The sequence below is a fragment of the Gamsiella multidivaricata genome (assembly GCF_025024155.1).
Source record: "Gamsiella multidivaricata strain RSA 2152 chromosome Unknown BC939scaffold_7, whole genome shotgun sequence".
NCBI classification, from domain to species: Eukaryota; Fungi; Mortierellomycota; class Mortierellomycetes; order Mortierellales; family Mortierellaceae; genus Gamsiella; species Gamsiella multidivaricata.
Window position 1 is genome coordinate 337,298 of NW_026251715.1, and position 16,202 is coordinate 353,499.

The following is a 16,202-nucleotide window of genomic DNA, read 5'->3' on the forward strand; positions in this document are numbered from 1 at the left end:
GACTGTAGGATGCGCAAACCGGTGCACCTGGTCCAATCCTAAGCGGCCATACCGACCATGTTGAGAGCGTGGTATATTCGCCAAGCGGCCAGCAGATCGCCTCGGGAAGTCGGGACAAGACAGTGCGGCTGTGGGATGCGCAAACCGGTGCGCCTGGTCTCATCTTAAGCGGCCATACCAGGTCAGTTACAAGCGTGGTGTATTCGCCAAGCGGCCAGCAGATCGCCTCGGGAAGTATAGACAATACGGTGCGACTGTGGGATGCGCAAACTGGTGCACCCGAACTCATCTTAAGCGGCCATACCAGCTTAGTTATGAGCGTGGTGTATTCACCAAGCGGCCAGCAGATTGCCTCGGGCAGTGATGACAAGACGGTGCTACTGTGGGATGTGAATTCGGGTCAATGTTTGGCAGTTGTTGAAGATTTCCATGGATCAATCACAAGCATCGCCTGGAACGCTACTCAAAACGGCACCTATTTCGCAACCGGCTGCTCCAATAAGTGTATTCGCGTGTGGCAGGTCATAGAGGAGGAGGATCGCTATCAGATACGCCTGCATTGGAGTTCGATGCATGACAGACTTACCGTGTCAGATACCTCTATCCAAAACGTGCAAGGCTTAAGCAGGATAAACATGCGTCTATTAGAGCAACGCGGCGCTGTGGGCAAGCCGATTCCGCCTTTGAGCTTCCGCGCGGCAAGCAAAAGCTCATTAGCATGGCATCCGTGGCGCATAATCTCAAGGTACCGTCAAACTACAGTATGATGGATACCGTCGCCACGACCGGTTCCCTCGCTGTATAGTCAGCAAAGCCGGTCGACTCGGCGAATGTCTTTTCGCTTGCTGGAGACGCGGAGATGGAGCATATAGGGTATTAGCAACGGCGTCTTGTCTTTTACTTAGTGCAAGTCTTTTAGGACATGGATTGCGCTTTCTGAAGACAATATACAGAGCAGTCTTTGTCTATAACAACTTCATAAATTAAAAGCTGTGGTCAAGAGCACAAACTAAAGCACTCAATGGGTTCGAAGGACCAAAAGAGCGGGAGCAAAAGAGATGAACAATGAGGAGATCAAGCTAGAGCCTCGGGGTATTGTGCGCTCGTGAACGCTGGCCATGGCAGCCCGATGTCTTAAGTAATACGCGCAAGGGAAGCACACACTCCCGATTCTAAACAATCCCCTCGTGGAGAGTATCGTCCCAACTTCCTTCATCGGCCCTGGCCAACATCACCAGCACAGCCGCTGCGACCAACACCAGATCTACAGCCAACAACGCACTCGCCATACTGGAACAGAATTCAGTAAACGTTGGATTGTGCACCCACTTATAGGGAGCATGAGCTGTACCTAGACCGTTAAGAGACAGGTTAGTTTTACTCTACTGATGAAATGTTGTTGCAGTAGTAATCGAACTTAGTACGAGAGGGACCATTCATTCGGATAATTGGTATTTGGGCCTGCCTGAGCAGGCAATGGCCTGAAGCTATCATCCGTTGGATTATGGCTGAACCCCTCTAAGTCGGCTTGTCGAGACCTAGACGGAATTCGATAACAAAAGTGGATGAAGACACAGTAAAGTGTAATGACAAGGAAAGCGCAGAAATGGGATCATATTTATACATTCGCGGAAATAGGACGTATCTGTCCCGCATGGGTATATCATGGCACACTTCGGTCGACTCTTTGCGTCGTATCTGTGGACGGATTCGGTGGGAAAATTCGCCATACCGTGAGCCCGTCCACATTCCTGCACATCGCCACAGCACTGAAAGACCAAAAATTTGCTTCGCCACACCTAGTCCTTTTCCCTTCAGAATGATCAAGGCTACACACATACACACACAAATCTTCGTTGCCCTCACCACATGTCTATGCTTGCACAGTGTCATTCATATCAGGCATCAATGGTGCGGATAGATCGCTGTTGAATCTTTATTTTTATGGTAATAATAGTTGTGATGTTGCCGATAGAAATATGCTTGTGCAAAATGCTGTTCTAGACGTTCTTGGTCTCGCTCTCCTCCTTCTTATCCTCCTTCTTATCGTCTCCTTCCTCTTCGTCGTCCTCCTCATTGTCATCGTCCAATTGATCCGCATAGACCTCGGGGTGAGCTCTGAAGCAATCCTGCATCGCCTTGAACTTTTCCACACAGTCCACACCCTTAGGTTCAGCAGTCGAGTACACAAAGCACGAGAAGGCCTCCTTGAAGGCATCTCCACATGGAGGCTGGGCCATGCCACCCAGGCAAGGGCAATCCCAGTTGATCTCGCCCGTCTCGGGATTAAATGCAGCAGACTGATCCTTGGATTCTGATGATGAGGACGTCTTATCGGGAGTCGTCGCTTCGGAGGGCTCCATGAATATGATCACATCCTTGCCATCTTCTTCTTGGCTGGTGAATGACATCTTTATCGATATATATATATAAATATGTGCGTGTCTGTGTTCCTGTGTGTTGACTCGGAGGTGTGAGTTCAAAAGCGAAAAAGTCGGGCGATCCTTTGTTGAGTGCGATATGCGATGCAGCTGGATTTGATCGTTGTCTATTGGAATGAGAAACGTAATATCAATGAGCTATGAGAACATTGCTTTCCTTAATGCCGACCCTGTACACACCACAAGCCGTTGCACTGCTGTTGTATCTCCGAGGGAGTGTGAAACTGGTCGTAGTTTTTCTACAAGGTATAGGTCCAAGGAATGTACAACCGCCGTCTCGCGATGAGATCCTCCAGTTCCAGCAATACCTGACAAGAAAGTCGATTGACGATCGCGAGGGAGTTGTCGAGGAGAGTGATGGAAGAGAGTGAAGAAGATTGCTCGGATCAGTTGATCCTTTTGGTTTGTGCCCTGAACATAAACAGCAGTCCCCGCTCGTGAGATCTGACAAATCGAACGGCTCGCAAGGAACCGCAAGGAACCGCAAGGAACCGCAAGGAAAGGAACGCCCAGAAAGGGGTGCCGTTTTTTTTTTTTTTACTTTTTAGTTTGCTGTAGGCTGCGCAGGGTATACATTCATTCCTATGTCGCCACTATTTCCTGGGTGTGCTGCCCACTGCAAGGCCGACAGTGCTGTTAAGGACAGTCTTCTTCGCCGACTCTTTAGGAGCCATGCTGCCGTCGTCCCTGAACACGCCCATATCCAAGCCCTTGTCCAGACAAAGGTATCCAATCCGGGTCAACTTGAACCAGGCCTCCTCGCTGTCGATCCTTGCTCTCGCTTATTACTGCGCACTGTCCCAGCAGATCCCAAAGCTCTGGTTTCCATAGAAGCCTCAAATTTCGTCTTCAGGCTTTTCTTGTTCCACATCACTCAAATAGCTCTCTGGAACCTCAGCAGAGCTCAATGGGGTTTGAATGGTCAGACAGCCAATCAAGCGGACGCACCTCGTCTAAATGAATCGGCGAGCCGTGCCTGAGACCCTCGACCACCTGCTGGATGTATGTCTTGAACTGCTTGAAGTCAGGGGGCATCCTCGTAACGGTTGAAAGTTCGACCACTTTACCGGCGAATGGGCCCTTGACGATCCCACTCCACATAATCGAACAACATGCATTCAGCAGGCCAACGTCCTTGCAGAACCATCAATCCAGAGTTTTCGGCCACAGTATCTGCCTTGGTCACTCAAAGCGTGTGGATAAAGTTGCTGGTGGTCTTGGCAGGGACACCTCTCGGATGCATAGCCTGAAGCGTGTACATCCCAGATCGTTCAGGTCCATGACATGACCACGGCAGATCAGCTCTACGATCCTATGTTTCGACAGTACCATGCGCGCGACGTTCAGACGATCCGACTCCTACTGCACGGGCTTATGAAGACACTGAAAGCGCGTGGACGAGTACGTGGCCTCTGTTGGCGTGAATCCCAACTATTTGACCATGCCCATAATCAACTTCAAGGACGATTCCTTTTCTATCGTGGGGTTCGTATCATCAAAGCGAAGGTAGCAGACACCTCCATGCGCTTTAACAAACCCGAAACATAAGCGGCGGCGTATCGTTTGCTGCACTCTTTGTCTAACAGCGCCTGGTCAATATCGTCCTTTCCGTTGACGGATCGAATGGCGGCTGAGACCTGGTCGGTGATCTGATTGAGAGCGTTGTATTGGAGTACTGTACTTAAAAGAACGCAGAAAAGCCTTTCGAACCCCTGATAGCAACTGCCAAGTAGTTCAGGTGCATAAGGGCAGGTGCATGCATAGATTAACGTCCCGGTGCTCTTCTCGCTCGATGCATAATAATATTCTTCAGCATAGATGGCTCTTTCAAGAGTCAGAGCCAGGGTTTTATTTTTGGCCATTTCTTTCGCTTTCTGATGGTAAAATTCAATATTCTGGGAGAGGAGAATGATATTGCTTTTTTTTTTTTTTTTTATCTGCTGTTGCAAACATCGAATAAAAGTATGTTGGTCCATGCGTCCATTATCTGCGGTTTGAATATTGTGGTATTGTGGTGACGGAAGCTAAGAGTTGAGATGTAGCACTAGTTGGTAGTAGTCCCTTTCCTGACCACTAGTGCTATCCTTTATTATGATGGTGATGTTGTTTATGGTATAGCCTATGATGAAGAGCAAGCGTATTGTTGAGCTGTAGGTTGCAGTTTGCAGTTGTGAAACGCTTTACCGGATCACTTGCTGTTGAAATTGGTGGGCCGCCGTCTGTTGCTGGTACTGAATCGGCTGTTGTTGCGGCTGCTGCTGCTGCTGTGGATAGTAAATCTGTTGCTGTTGCTGTTGCTGCAATGGTTGTTGCAATGGCTGCTGCTTTCCACGCCAATTGATGAACTTCTTAACCGTGAACTGTCGGATGTTTGTGATCTGAGTCTCAAGCACGAGTTTCCGAAGCAGCGGCAACTCGCTCTCCGCATGCTTGAATGAGATCTGATCATCCGGGTCCTCTGACGCCGGCTTTGGTGGAACATTCGAGACCGCAAAGGGAGGACCTCCAGCCTGACCCTTCTCGGCCATGTTAATCAGACGGTCATAGTCGATCCTGAACGTGTAGATCGAGACACCTTGCTCCCTCAGAGTCTTTAGCACATGCACTTTGAGTTCCTGAACTTCCTGTTCTGACTGCGTATCGACCTTTGCAATGATGGGGACAACGTTCGCCTTTTCCGAGATGAGACGCATGTATTCGATATCAGTCGGTTTGAGTCGGTGCAAGATCAAGTAGAAACAAACATCGATGAAGCGATGCGCACCAACACCTATTCAAATAACACAGCAAATTACTACGTTAGCTCTGTAGCTTGATAGATATTGCAATTTAGATCCGAGACAAGAAAATAAAAAAAAGAGCCATACCTGTCACTAAGGACCGCATCAGCTCGTTGTTGCTGACTTCTGTGAATGGGGAGATCCTGCGGTTCTTTTCCTCGAAGGTCTGACCCACATAGTTCATAAAAAGATTGAAGTTGGCCTGAGCATCGACCACGCTACCATAACCCGGGGTATCTACAAGGAGAGACCATCAATTGAGCCGTTAAGTCAGAAAGAAATTGGGTAATGGCATCTCAAGGAAGTCGCGTGGGCGCTTTTTGCCGCTGTTGTCACTAACCGAGAAAGACGAGGTTGCGAGCAGGGACCTCATCGTCTGCGTCCATGTTGTCCCAAGGAATCTCCATCATCGTGCTCGCATACTTTTCCGTCAAGGCATCCGTGCGCGTGTAGTCATCATCGTCAGCGTCGTCGTCATTGTCGATGTCCTTTGTGGGCTTGAATGGCTCCCAGTCGTGCGATAGAACCTCGGGCAGCGTTTCCACAAACTGGCGTGCAAACGAGGTCTTTCCCACTCCGCTGTCGCCGACGACAGCGAGACGGAGATGGCCAATATTCTGGCCGGCAAAAGGATTGGCTAGAATGTAGTGAGGGGTGGTCATGGGCTTTGTGTTAATGCTTGTGTACTGATTGTTGCTATGTGGATGTGAAAGGTTGATGTGTGATGGGGAAGCTGAATAAACAGAGGGCGGCAAGAGAAACAAACAAAAAAAAAATAAAAAAAATAAAATAAAGGGGAGGGGAAGTGGAGTTCGCTAGTAAAGTAATGCAGTATGGCGGAAGGTGCACTACATGCGAAAGCAGAAAGTGTCAATGGGTCGATGAGCTGGACCTACTGAGGAGCGTCGAGGACGGGAGTGTAGCCGCCATATCAGAAATGCGTTTAGGAGCAGAGGCGAAGGATACGAAAAAAAACAAAACGAATGAAAGGGGGTCAGGTCGGTAGGTACCCACTGGACCAAAATTAAAATTAGCCCTGTTTGACATAGCTGCTAACTCCTGCTTAAGACACAAAAGAGCAGGAGTAGGGGGTTAACTCTAAGAGCACACTTTGCCAACAGGCGACAATCTTAACTAGCCCAGGCAGGGTTGCGAATCCAGGAGTCAGAAGCAGGTACGCAAAAGGCACACATGTTCTGATGGTAAAATAAAGAACACATCTCTGGGCGAAGTCGTTCTCAGTGAGATCCCCCGGTTTCTTATTATTGCAATTGCTTCTTAGTTTCGCGCTACTTTCCCTCGTTCTTGTCCTTGCCGGCATTGTCGTTCTGGTACTTGCTATGGGACAATCGGGACTGGTGTTCGATCTGATCCATCACAAACGCAAAACTAGGATTGCTCAGCATCATCAGCTTATCCACACGATACGTCTCCTTCCTTGGCTGAGCAATCTGTCGCGCGTTTGATCCGGTTCTTGGCGGTGATGCTGGAGCCGAGGGTTGAGAGGGAGGCGTCGTTGCGGTAGTCGTGGTCCAGACGACAGACTTTTCCGTCTCCGACTTTACAAACAGATTCGTCGACAACACCTGAGACTGAATTGGCATGCCTCGCCAAGACAGCTTTTCAAACGTCAGCTTCAGAGCATCCGTTGCCGAGACTTTGATCGCCTCAGGGATCTTTGTGGAGGCCGAGCCTTGCACGTGGATCTTTGTTACATCATTACGAAAGAGTGCGTGGAGGAGAACCGATGGCGATAGAGAAGCGACCCCAGCTAATTTTGCGATATGCTTATTAATATACAATATATAACCCTGACATAAAGGCGATGATAGCAATTGACAACGGCAGTAGGGAGAAAAGGATACTAGCAGCACAGGACAAAGTGGCCTTACAGCTCGCGTCCATTGTAATCTCCCAAAATTTCCTTGTTAAAGCTACTTACCCATGATTGCCAAGAAATGTTCCGTGTTGCCGAGAAAGAGGGTTGCAGGCACAGCCATGCATCCACAGGCCCCAAAGACAAACGCCACGCCCTTGGCTTGACGCATTGATGCAGCATAGGGTCCGATATATGCTAATACAGAGTTGGCAGGGGCCATAAACGGATTTTTGATCTGCTTGGTCGGTGCTGTTGTTATTGCTGAACTGTTCTTAGCCACGAGGGAGGCCTTTCCGCGAGCATATTTACAGGAGGACGAGGTGGAAATGCTTCGGACTCTGTGAGTGATCTCTGAACGTGTGTGGGAGAGGGAATTCCTGATGGGCGCAAAGAGGGATGTAGAGGATGCCATGGTCGAGGCGGTAGGTAATTCCAGCCGGGGAGGGCGCGATCCAGCACAAACCAACAACAACAGGCGCCGTAACTCTGTAGATTGAAAAGCGTCCTTTGTCCTTACACAGGTCCACAGCTGCTTTGCCCTGCTTCCCCTTCTTGCATAAAACGAGTTTTCTTTCTCTTTTTTTCCTCTCTCACCCTCCGTCCCCGAACTTTGTTCGCCCACCCAGCTTCGTTTCCCCTCCTCTCTTGTTCTCCATTACCATTGCGCATCTCATCCCCACTCCTTTTCGTCCTAGATCTAGTCTTACGCATCGACTGGCTGGATTGCAACTCTCCCTTTGTGTGACAGCAGCCGAAGTTCACCACCATATTTCGTCAGACTCGAGTACCGACCGACGGACCGTTGCACCGAACGTTCATTATTACCCCACAGTCCCGTTCCCGAGCTGTAGCCCCATAGAAGGCTTCGCTTCGCTCTTAGCACGTCCCCGGTCTTCATATCTACATCTATACAGCAATCAAAGTCAATCGGAAGCAATTGCCAATCCCTTATGACATCCTATCTGCCTTGGTACCTGTCCTACTCCCTCGCAGCAGCGGCCGTGGCGGTGCTCAGTGGCGGAGCACTGCTCTACCACTACCAATGCGAAATCATTTACCCCGCCAACTTTCCAGAGGGCTCAAGAACGCATGCATGTATCGTTTCACTACATCCTTCACCCCACGTCCCATTCCATCTCTTTTCTCGCTGGCTCTTTTCCTTCGTACTACATTCAAGAGCACCAGTCGACTCACACTAGATTTTTTTTTTTTTTTTTTTTTTTTTTTTTTTCCTTCTTTCGACAACAGGTCGCAAAACCATCGCAGTACGGTTTACCGTACGAAGAGCTAACGCTGATCACTCCAGACAGAGTCAAGATCAAGGCCTATCTGATCAAGCACCCTGACGACTCTGTGGCTCGCACGCGACCTACCATCCTTTATCTTCATGTACGTGTACTCAATCTTGTATAACACAGCTAAATCTCTGCAGGGCGTATATTTGATATTCCGGGCAAAAAAAAACCTGCAGACGCTGATTTGTTGATGGTAATTAAGTCTTATGAACTAACCTTCAACCTTCAAATTGTCTTTGATGTCGATATCTGCGAAATGATTCGATAGGCGAATGCTGGAAATATGGGCCATCGTCTGTCGATCGCAGATGTGTTCTACCGGGAGTTTGGATGCAATGTCTTCATGCTGTCCTACCGCGGGTAAGTTTACAGGGGCAATAAAAAAAAAAAAGGTGCAGCTGTCAATTTGTCGACCCGTTTCATGGTTCTAAATACAAAAAGATCTTGTCAACGAAATAAAAAATAAAAAAAAAACTATAGATACGGACTGAGCGAAGGAAGTCCGTCTGAGAAGGGACTGAGGATAGACGCTCAGGTAAGTGCATATGCTGCATAATGAACGTGGTCGAATTTGATGCATCGCAGAGTAACTGACACGACGCGCTTTGTGAAATGTTAGACCGCACTTGACTACATCAAGAAACACCCAGTGATCGCGGAGACGAAGCTGATTGCATATGGTCAATCCATTGGGGGCGCTGTTTCGATCGACATTGTCGCCAGGAACGAGGATCAATTCTCAGGATTGATCATTGAGAACACGTTCTTGAGCCTTGTAAAATAACTCACCTTGCAGTCTTTCCAAATACTCTGTAAACGTGTACGCTAAAAGTATCCTTTGCTGATGATAATCCTTTCCTCTCTCTCTCTCTTTTTTTTTTTTTTTTTTTTTTTTTTTCGAACGATCTTTATCCTCATAGCCAAAAGTGATTCCTCACGTCCTGCCGATGATCAGCCGAGTCGCATTCCTCTGCCACCAGATCTGGAACTCTGAGCAAATGATTCAGCGGATCAACCGGTCGCCGGTCTTGTTCCTCTCGGGCCGGAAGGACGAACTCATCCCACCCGCACATATGAAGGAGCTCCATCGGCTCTTGGACACGACCGGAGAATCCGTCTGGCGCGAATTCCCAGATGGTACTCATAATGATACCTGTTTGAAGCCCGGATACTTTGAGGCAATCAAGGCTTTTTTGGATGGTATCATGGGGCGCAAATGAGGCCAAGGGACGAAGTCGGAGGTGATCGTAAGGAGCGTGTGAAGCGATCCATTCATTGTTTGAAGTACCATGCGTAGCAAATTATCATAATAAAAAACGGTAACAACATAATATGTACATCTCAACAGCTCCTCTGTATATTTGTCGCGCGCTCGATGGGTATTTTTTATATATGTGGACCATTCATGCTATGAGATGACGCAGCAGCATGTCCGTGAACAGGTACGGTCTTTCACAACATATTCCTCCACATGTTTCGCTCGAGCTTTTGCCACCTCCAGCCGCTCTTCTCTCTGCTCCTCGTCCTCATCCTGGCCTTCTTCTTCTTCACTCTCTGATGACGATCTCGACGGTCGATGGATGGAACTGGTGCCATATGTGGCGTTGTGATATCGAGATTGTGCTTGCGAAGTTACTGCAGGTTTTGAGGAGGATGCTGTTGATTTGTTGTTCCAGAGTAGCCAGAGCCCTTCATCGGCCTCTTCTTGCCCTGCCTGAATTTCGTCCGCATCCAAGTCTAGTGCTCCCTGGGGTTGTTGCCCTGGGGCCTCTGTTAAGGAGGATAAGAAGATAGACGATAAGACGGTTTAGAGGCAGGTAGGCAGGTAGGTAGGTAGGTGGGTAGGTAGACAGCCAACAAAAACATTACATCTCATATATATAACTAATTATCTTTACCATGTTGATGCTGATGATGCCTTGAAGGCCTGTCATTTCTCTTCTTGATGCTGTCGAGCTTTGCCTCTGCGAACAATGATAAGATCGGATGAAATGGTCAGAATAGCGGGAAACAAAAAAAAAAAAAAAAAAAAAGACTAATGGAGGATGTTTTTTCTCATCGGCGTGAAGAGTCGAATTACCGAGTCGTTCTACATGTAATTCTGATTCCGAGCGCAATGACCATTCCGGTGCCTTGGTAGTGGCGGTCGATTCAAGTTCTGGCCAGGATGTTGAGGCCATGGGTGCGGTGTTCATCAGATGTGTGATTGCTTTTGCGGAGAAAAAGAGAAGGATATTTAAAGGTGTGTAGATTAACTTTATTTTTTATTATTTTGAGACAGTGGTATGTAGAGAATGTATGGTACATGAAAATAAAATAAAATAAAAAATCCAAATGACAGGGGAGGGGGGAACTCCCCCAGCTTTACTGCAGCCGCCAGATATCGTCCGAGAAGGGTGGTTTCTGTGCACAGATGACCTTCATGATCAGCTCCGCATTCTCCACAGCGCATTCCATCTTCATCAACGCAATTGTCTCCTCAAAGATCCCTTCCTCCAGTCGGTTCGTCTCGATGATCTCCTCTCTCAAAGACTCGACCATGTCCAGATACGATCGCATCGCAATATGACCCCTACGTCCTGCCCATTCGCCCAATGGGATCCCGTACTCGTAACACTCCACGTTAATCAATCCAGCACCCAGAATCGTCGGCATCAGAGCCTCGACCATCTGTACCGGGTTCAGTCCCGAGCTCAACGCGGCCTTCTCGACCCATCTGTTCACCTTGAGCGACTCGATGCCGGCTCGTACGATCATCCCGTTGCATTCCGCCAGTTGGATCCATCCGCCCGGTCGGGTCAGTCTGCCCAATTCTGCAAAGTGTGGTGTCCATTCCAGAATCGGGATCCTGAACGCACCTAGACGCTGGTGAACCAGATCAAATTCGCCTTCCTGGTCCTTGACATCCCGTAATTTGAATCGACAGTTCTCGGGTAGGCGCTGAGGTAACTGTGATGCGTCCAATGTGGGATCAAGAGCGTAGACGATGGTGCGCGGGTATTTGAGTGCAAGGTCCTGATGACAGCAGAAATAAATAAATAAAAACTAGTCAGAAATGTGATAAAAGGCACCAAAAAAATAGCATCATATCAGGGGGAGGGGGAGCTTTCGCGCGTACCATGGCCCATTCTCCTGAAGTGCAATTGATGTCGATCGCTCTCCGGAAAGGTTTTGCTACTGGAGCCATGAGATCCAGCTCGTATGTAATCCGATTCCAATAAAACGGACTAAGAAGGAGTCAAAATAGGAGTCGATACAGTTAGTGACGCGGTTGGATGACGAAAAAAAAAAAAAAAAAAAAAGAAAAAGAAAAAGAAAAAGAAAAAGAAAAGTGTCATTACCTGTCCGTCTGGTCGAGCTCATCAGGCACTACGGGTATAATCCATCCAGGAATGCTCGTGTCTGGGTTGAAAGTCAAGGCCTTGGCTACTGCACCCAGCCATCGATAAATGCGTTCCCGCTTCTCAGTCTCTTTTGGGTTTGTTGGGTATTGTTTGGCAAGGCGTGCAAACACCTGATCTGATCCCAAGGGCCGGTTCAATGACGATGCACTAGTCTCGATTAAAGGTCCTGCATTGGCGAAAATTTCTGACGCCCTGGGTATTGGTGCCGGTGTGTTCAGTTTGGTGCTGTTAATAATATTGCTGCCACTCGGGAAGTTGTAGTCGTTTATCACCCGTGTATCAGGGTTGGTCTGCCTATTTTGTGTGAGCCCTGGAAGGCCTGAGGAGGACAGCCGTGGACCGAAGGGTGGCTCAACATAGTCTTGCTGATGTGGATATCGTGTGACTCCGCTACTGAGCTGTCCAGAGTTCGTGCTCTCTTTCATGCCAATTGTCAAAGTTGCTAATGACGGTATCCTTTTGTCAACCATATTTGCTTCGTCGTCTCTGCGACCGCCCGTGGGAGCCGGCGAAGCGGCGGAGATGCGCGGATACTGAGGATATTGTTGGTGTGGTTGAAAGGTCGAGGGAGGCGCTACATACATTTGTTGCTGCTGCTGCTGCTGCTGCTGCTGCTGCTGGGCGACGAGTGGCTGAACATGGGAAGACATCCGTCCATGCGGATGGCGAGGCGAAGTAGGTCTTGAGTCGCCCTCAAGCTGCTGCTGATATGAATACATCATCTCCTGGTTCGCACCGTAGCCACCTTGATCGATCCCAGACGTGCCCACGTAATTATGTGATATCCCTGACGTCCTTAATGCTCCGCTGTTGCTCATGCCATTCGAGGTAGAAGTGCCATAGCCCATTATCCCACCGCCCGCGCCGCCTGGTGGCGCTCTCTTGACCCTGCTTCCATATTGCAGCTGTAGATTTGAATCAGACGGCATTTTTTGCTGATCCAGCCGCCCTGGGCTGGAGAGATTTGTGTGGTACGGACCGCCAGGAAACTCTGGCCGCACTAGATGGGGCATTTGTCCTTGAGCGTAGCAGTGTCCGCTGTCGTTGGCTATGACCACCGGGCCAGGGAAGGCGTCTGAGGACGAGACCCGGTTGTAGTTGCCGCTGCTCTGTCGTGAGTGGTGGGACTGATCCAGGGTACGGCTGCTGTGCTTGGCATGTTTCGCGGAGGTGCCGCCAGAGTGGCGGGATTTGCTGTTTCCCATTGGCTGCGTTCTCTTTGCCTGTGTTTGGATAGTTTGGGTACGGAGAGGATGGGTGCGGTTGGAGGGCGCGGGTGGAGGGTGCGGGTGCGATAATGCTCTGCCGCCCTTGTTTCCCTATGGCTCGGTCGTTCACAGGGTCCAGCAGAAGGAGGGAGCAGCAATTGGTCGCAGCAAAGGCAGGCTAGGACAGGGTATAAATAGGCCGAGGACTGCGAATGGGGGGAGGTGGTGTAAGCTGGACAGGACTTCAAATGAAACGCCTGGTTCTTCCGCGGGAGAGGTGGGGGGTGAGGGGTGGGGTTTGGGACTGGCTGGGGCAGCAGGACCGAGGGCCGAAACAAAGACAGGAAGTGGGTGCGGAGGAGCGTGGAGGAGTGTGAGAAAGTAAAGAGGTATGGAGGGGATCGGGTGTCGGCTGTGGAGATGGGGAATGAGAGACAGAAGAGAATGAGCGAATGGGGAGAGTAAGACAGAGGGAAGCGACTAAAGAGGGAGGGGCGTGCAACAGAAGACAGCAACGACGGACGGGGAGAGGAGGGAGAGCGTAAAACTTTAAATGGGTTCACAACGGCAGTTGGCGCTGAGGAAGGACTCGCTTGGTCAAAGTGGTGTGGAGCTGGAGACGGAGAGGGGCGGGCTTGAGGGGAGGACGGACCAGCAGACCAGGGAGGAGAGGAGAGAAAGGGGAAAGCAAGAATGGAGGGGGAGAGAGAGAGAGAAAGAGAGAAAGAGAGAAAGAAAGAGAGAGAGAGAAAGAAAGAGAGAGAGAGAAAGAAAGAGAGAGAGAGAGAGAGAGAGAGAGAGAGAGAGAGAGAGAGAGAGAGAGAGAGAGAGAGAGAGAGAGAGAGAGAGAAGGAAGACCGCCTCTGGTTCGTTTCGCTCGTGTGTGAAATAGGATTCAGGCACACATAGACGCAAGAGTACAGAGGACACAAGGGCCGCGACTGCAATTTATTGACTTAATGGAGATTGACAACCACAAAGGACACAAAGGACACTGCTGCAACACGTCTTCATTTGTACCCCGGCGTCGATGGGGGAACGATTAAAGACGCATGTAGCCCTGTTTTTGTACATCCATCCACAAGAACAAGCGCTAGAGTTTAACTCGGCCACGATAAGCGCAAAGTGCTCTCACTTGTTCCCCCACCCCCACTCATCTCTTCTTTTGTCCCATCTACATGGAGCTTTTTTTTTCTTTTTTTTCTTTTTGTTCATCTGGTGGGTTGTGCCTTCAAGAAGAGGGGAGAATCATGCCATGACATGCCATGGCCCTGCCGAGATGATAAGAAGGAGAAGTGCGTGAATCGCAAGGAGAGAGAGAGAGAGAGAGAGAGAGAGAGAGAGAGAGAGAGAGAGAGAGAGAAAAGGCAGACCATCTTTCATGAAGTGTAGACGGGACAGGGTCTCGGGCTTTTTAGCATTGATGCTTGCGGACCTGAAAAAAATAATAATTTATTAAGCTGAAACTGGGTGCATCGGACATATCGCAGCGAAAGTCCGCCGAGCCCCTGCAGGCTGCAGATGGCGACCAGCTGGTGAACAGACGGCAGAATACAAACGTGGAAGGCACACCGCCTGTGGTCGCACAAAGATAAGGCTCACAAAGACAGCACAACGTGCTGAGCCTTTGTCTCTGCGCTCGCGTGGCTTGCAGGGTGCGTGGGTCCACTCTTTCCATCCCAATCATCCCCAGCGCCTCTGGCCACACCACACGCATCCGACATTGCCCAAGTGGCTCTCAAAGGACGCCACGTTCCTGTACGAGGGATCCGTGCACGGACCAAGGGCGACCTGGGCTACACTCGACCAAGCAACAACGGGCATGTCGATCTCATATTCCTCAGGCTTCATACCCTACCTGTTGTCTTTAACGAAATATAGCAGAGATGTGGACAGCAGCATCCTCAAAGCACATCGCTTAGATACTCCGCCTACGCCTTCCAACTCTATGATCCAACATCCAACCTGTGAAACCCTTCCTTCTGACTGGGCTTGAAATCAGCGCAAACATCCCGTGAGTTGTAAATACACCCCGGCGAGTACTGGTAGATTGCGATATCATGCACTGCGCGTTGTTAACCAGCGTAGATCGCATGCTTTTTTTTTTTTTTTTTGTATACCTGTAGTCCCCGTAATCATGTATAAGCTATTGGTAATTTTCCCAACCCGTTGGTTTCGTTCTCGTCTCACTACGGTCCGCCTTATGGAACAGGGCGAGGTCGGGTCGGGTTGGACTCAATATCCCTGCAACGTCCTCCATGTTGACAGGAATAGAAAAAAGTGGCCAGAAACAACAGGACAGGTCAAAGAAAAATGTAATGTCAAAAGTGGAACTCAACAACTGGCTAAAATAAAACCAGCGCCATCAGAAACGCATAAAAGTACTGGCCTCAGTAAGATGCTCCGTTTCCCTCCAGACTGAGCAAAGTCTTATGCCCCTACCCTCTCGATATCATTATTGAGCAATATGCAAAATTATATCAGAGGAAGAGGCAGGAGCCCAACAGCCATAAAAAAGAGAAAAGTGGCAATACATGCCAGTTGGCCGAAACCCTTTAGATGACCATTGTGAATCGTATTCCGAATCATGCTGATATAATGAGCGACGAAGTTCATTTTCTGGTTCTTTGCCTGGTATCAAGTACCGGGGGACATTTTTGACCATGCGTCAACGACGCGGTTGTCAGGATCATATAGATCTCGAGCTCGATGTTGATTGTTGCGATGAGAGGAGGATGGTCCCAAGGGGAGAGACAGTGAGAATGATAACAAAGCTGGACAAACGGGTAGTGGTGAAATACCGCGAAGAATCGGCACAAGTTAACAATATAATTATCATTGCCTCGGTTGACATGCTTGTGGCTACCTGGAAGACGCGTATCCTTGGTGAAGCATCACCACAAACAACCACGCTGTGTGTGTGTAGATGTGCGCACGGTCGTTTGTTGAACTGTCGATTTTCGCATTGAGCAGGACCAACGGCATCAGCACAGCAAAGATTCACAACGTTTGCTAGTCTAACGGGTCCAGTGGCTTTGGCTCCAAGTCGGTGTCGGTGCCTATCAGAACCCGTCCTCGCGTCATCGCGCATAAACAGACAGGCTAAACACACTCACGCTCACACTTTTACATAAAGGCACACCCATATTCTGCTTCAGTCCAAGGGGAAAAGTATCGTATTACGACATGCATCCA

General features: G+C 49.3%; 7 protein-coding genes across 7 annotated transcripts; 1 reads left to right on the forward strand and 6 right to left on the reverse strand.

Annotated features, from left to right (window-relative positions):
* Positions 1-1,913: 1,913 nt before the first annotated feature.
* On the reverse strand, positions 1,914-2,886 carry BC939DRAFT_439341 (uncharacterized protein). Its single transcript, XM_051553949.1, has one exon. It carries the CDS (start codon positions 2,409-2,411, stop codon positions 2,001-2,003), a length of 411 nt encoding a protein of 136 aa, XP_051416223.1. The 5' UTR covers positions 2,412-2,886; the 3' UTR covers positions 1,914-2,000.
* A 782-nt stretch (positions 2,887-3,668) lies between these two features.
* BC939DRAFT_281807 (uncharacterized protein) lies at positions 3,669-4,519 on the reverse strand. Its single transcript, XM_051551218.1, has one exon. The coding sequence runs from the start codon at positions 4,415-4,417 to the stop codon at positions 3,917-3,919; it is 501 nt and encodes a 166-aa protein (XP_051416224.1). The 5' UTR covers positions 4,418-4,519; the 3' UTR covers positions 3,669-3,916.
* Positions 4,520-5,726, reverse strand: BC939DRAFT_281813 (uncharacterized protein). The gene is made up of 2 exons (XM_051551219.1): positions 5,309-5,726; positions 4,520-5,211 (listed from the first exon to the last, which is right to left on the reverse strand). The coding sequence occupies exons 1-2, from the start codon at positions 5,403-5,405 to the stop codon at positions 4,622-4,624; spliced, it is 687 nt and encodes a 228-aa protein (XP_051416225.1). The 5' UTR covers positions 5,406-5,726; the 3' UTR covers positions 4,520-4,621.
* Positions 5,727-7,010: 1,284 nt separating this feature from the next.
* On the reverse strand, positions 7,011-7,672 carry BC939DRAFT_281801 (uncharacterized protein). Its single transcript, XM_051551217.1, has one exon. The coding sequence runs from the start codon at positions 7,510-7,512 to the stop codon at positions 7,156-7,158; it is 357 nt and encodes a 118-aa protein (XP_051416226.1). The 5' UTR covers positions 7,513-7,672; the 3' UTR covers positions 7,011-7,155.
* Positions 7,673-7,701: 29 nt separating this feature from the next.
* On the forward strand, positions 7,702-9,722 carry BC939DRAFT_439349 (Alpha/Beta hydrolase protein). Its single transcript, XM_051553950.1, has 6 exons — positions 7,702-8,191; positions 8,349-8,489; positions 8,664-8,755; positions 8,876-8,930; positions 9,015-9,170; positions 9,316-9,722. The coding sequence occupies exons 1-6, from the start codon at positions 8,051-8,053 to the stop codon at positions 9,613-9,615; spliced, it is 885 nt and encodes a 294-aa protein (XP_051416227.1). The 5' UTR covers positions 7,702-8,050; the 3' UTR covers positions 9,616-9,722.
* A 9-nt stretch (positions 9,723-9,731) lies between these two features.
* On the reverse strand, positions 9,732-10,615 carry BC939DRAFT_439350 (uncharacterized protein). Its single transcript, XM_051553951.1, has 3 exons — positions 10,476-10,615; positions 10,294-10,359; positions 9,732-10,165 (listed from the first exon to the last, which is right to left on the reverse strand). Exons 1-3 carry the CDS (start codon positions 10,588-10,590, stop codon positions 9,804-9,806), a joined length of 543 nt encoding a protein of 180 aa, XP_051416228.1. The 5' UTR covers positions 10,591-10,615; the 3' UTR covers positions 9,732-9,803.
* Positions 10,616-10,759: 144 nt separating this feature from the next.
* On the reverse strand, positions 10,760-13,004 carry BC939DRAFT_473660 (uncharacterized protein; the record flags this gene model as incomplete). The annotated part of the gene is made up of 3 exons (XM_051558368.1): positions 10,760-11,410; positions 11,514-11,622; positions 11,737-13,004. 3 exons carry the CDS (start codon positions 13,002-13,004, stop codon positions 10,760-10,762), a joined length of 2,028 nt encoding a protein of 675 aa, XP_051416229.1.
* Between the last annotated feature and the right edge of the window lie 3,198 nt (positions 13,005-16,202).

Excerpts from the sequence above, each read along its gene's own strand:
- BC939DRAFT_439341 (XM_051553949.1), bottom strand. The coding sequence starts at position 2,411 with ATGTCATTCACCAGCCAAGAAGAAGATGGCAAGGATGTGATCATATTC.
- BC939DRAFT_281807 (XM_051551218.1), bottom strand. The coding sequence starts at position 4,417 with ATGGACCAACATACTTTTATTCGATGTTTGCAACAGCAGATAAAAAAA.
- BC939DRAFT_281813 (XM_051551219.1), bottom strand. The coding sequence starts at position 5,405 with ATGAACTATGTGGGTCAGACCTTCGAGGAAAAGAACCGCAGGATCTCC. Across the intron at positions 5,212-5,308 it reads GATGCGGTCCTTAGTGACAG|GTGTTGGTGCGCATCGCTTC; the intron begins GTATGGCTCTTT and ends TTATTTGAATAG.
- BC939DRAFT_281801 (XM_051551217.1), bottom strand. The coding sequence starts at position 7,512 with ATGGCATCCTCTACATCCCTCTTTGCGCCCATCAGGAATTCCCTCTCC.
- BC939DRAFT_439349 (XM_051553950.1), top strand. The coding sequence starts at position 8,051 with ATGACATCCTATCTGCCTTGGTACCTGTCCTACTCCCTCGCAGCAGCG. Across the intron at positions 8,490-8,663 it reads CTACCATCCTTTATCTTCAT|GCGAATGCTGGAAATATGGG; the intron begins GTACGTGTACTC and ends ATGATTCGATAG. Across the intron at positions 9,171-9,315 it reads AGAACACGTTCTTGAGCCTT|CCAAAAGTGATTCCTCACGT; the intron begins GTAAAATAACTC and ends TTATCCTCATAG.
- BC939DRAFT_439350 (XM_051553951.1), bottom strand. The coding sequence starts at position 10,590 with ATGAACACCGCACCCATGGCCTCAACATCCTGGCCAGAACTTGAATCG. Across the intron at positions 10,360-10,475 it reads ATTACATGTAGAACGACTCG|AGGCAAAGCTCGACAGCATC; the intron begins GTAATTCGACTC and ends CATTGTTCGCAG. Across the intron at positions 10,166-10,293 it reads GCATCATCAGCATCAACATG|AGGCCCCAGGGCAACAACCC; the intron begins GTAAAGATAATT and ends CCTCCTTAACAG.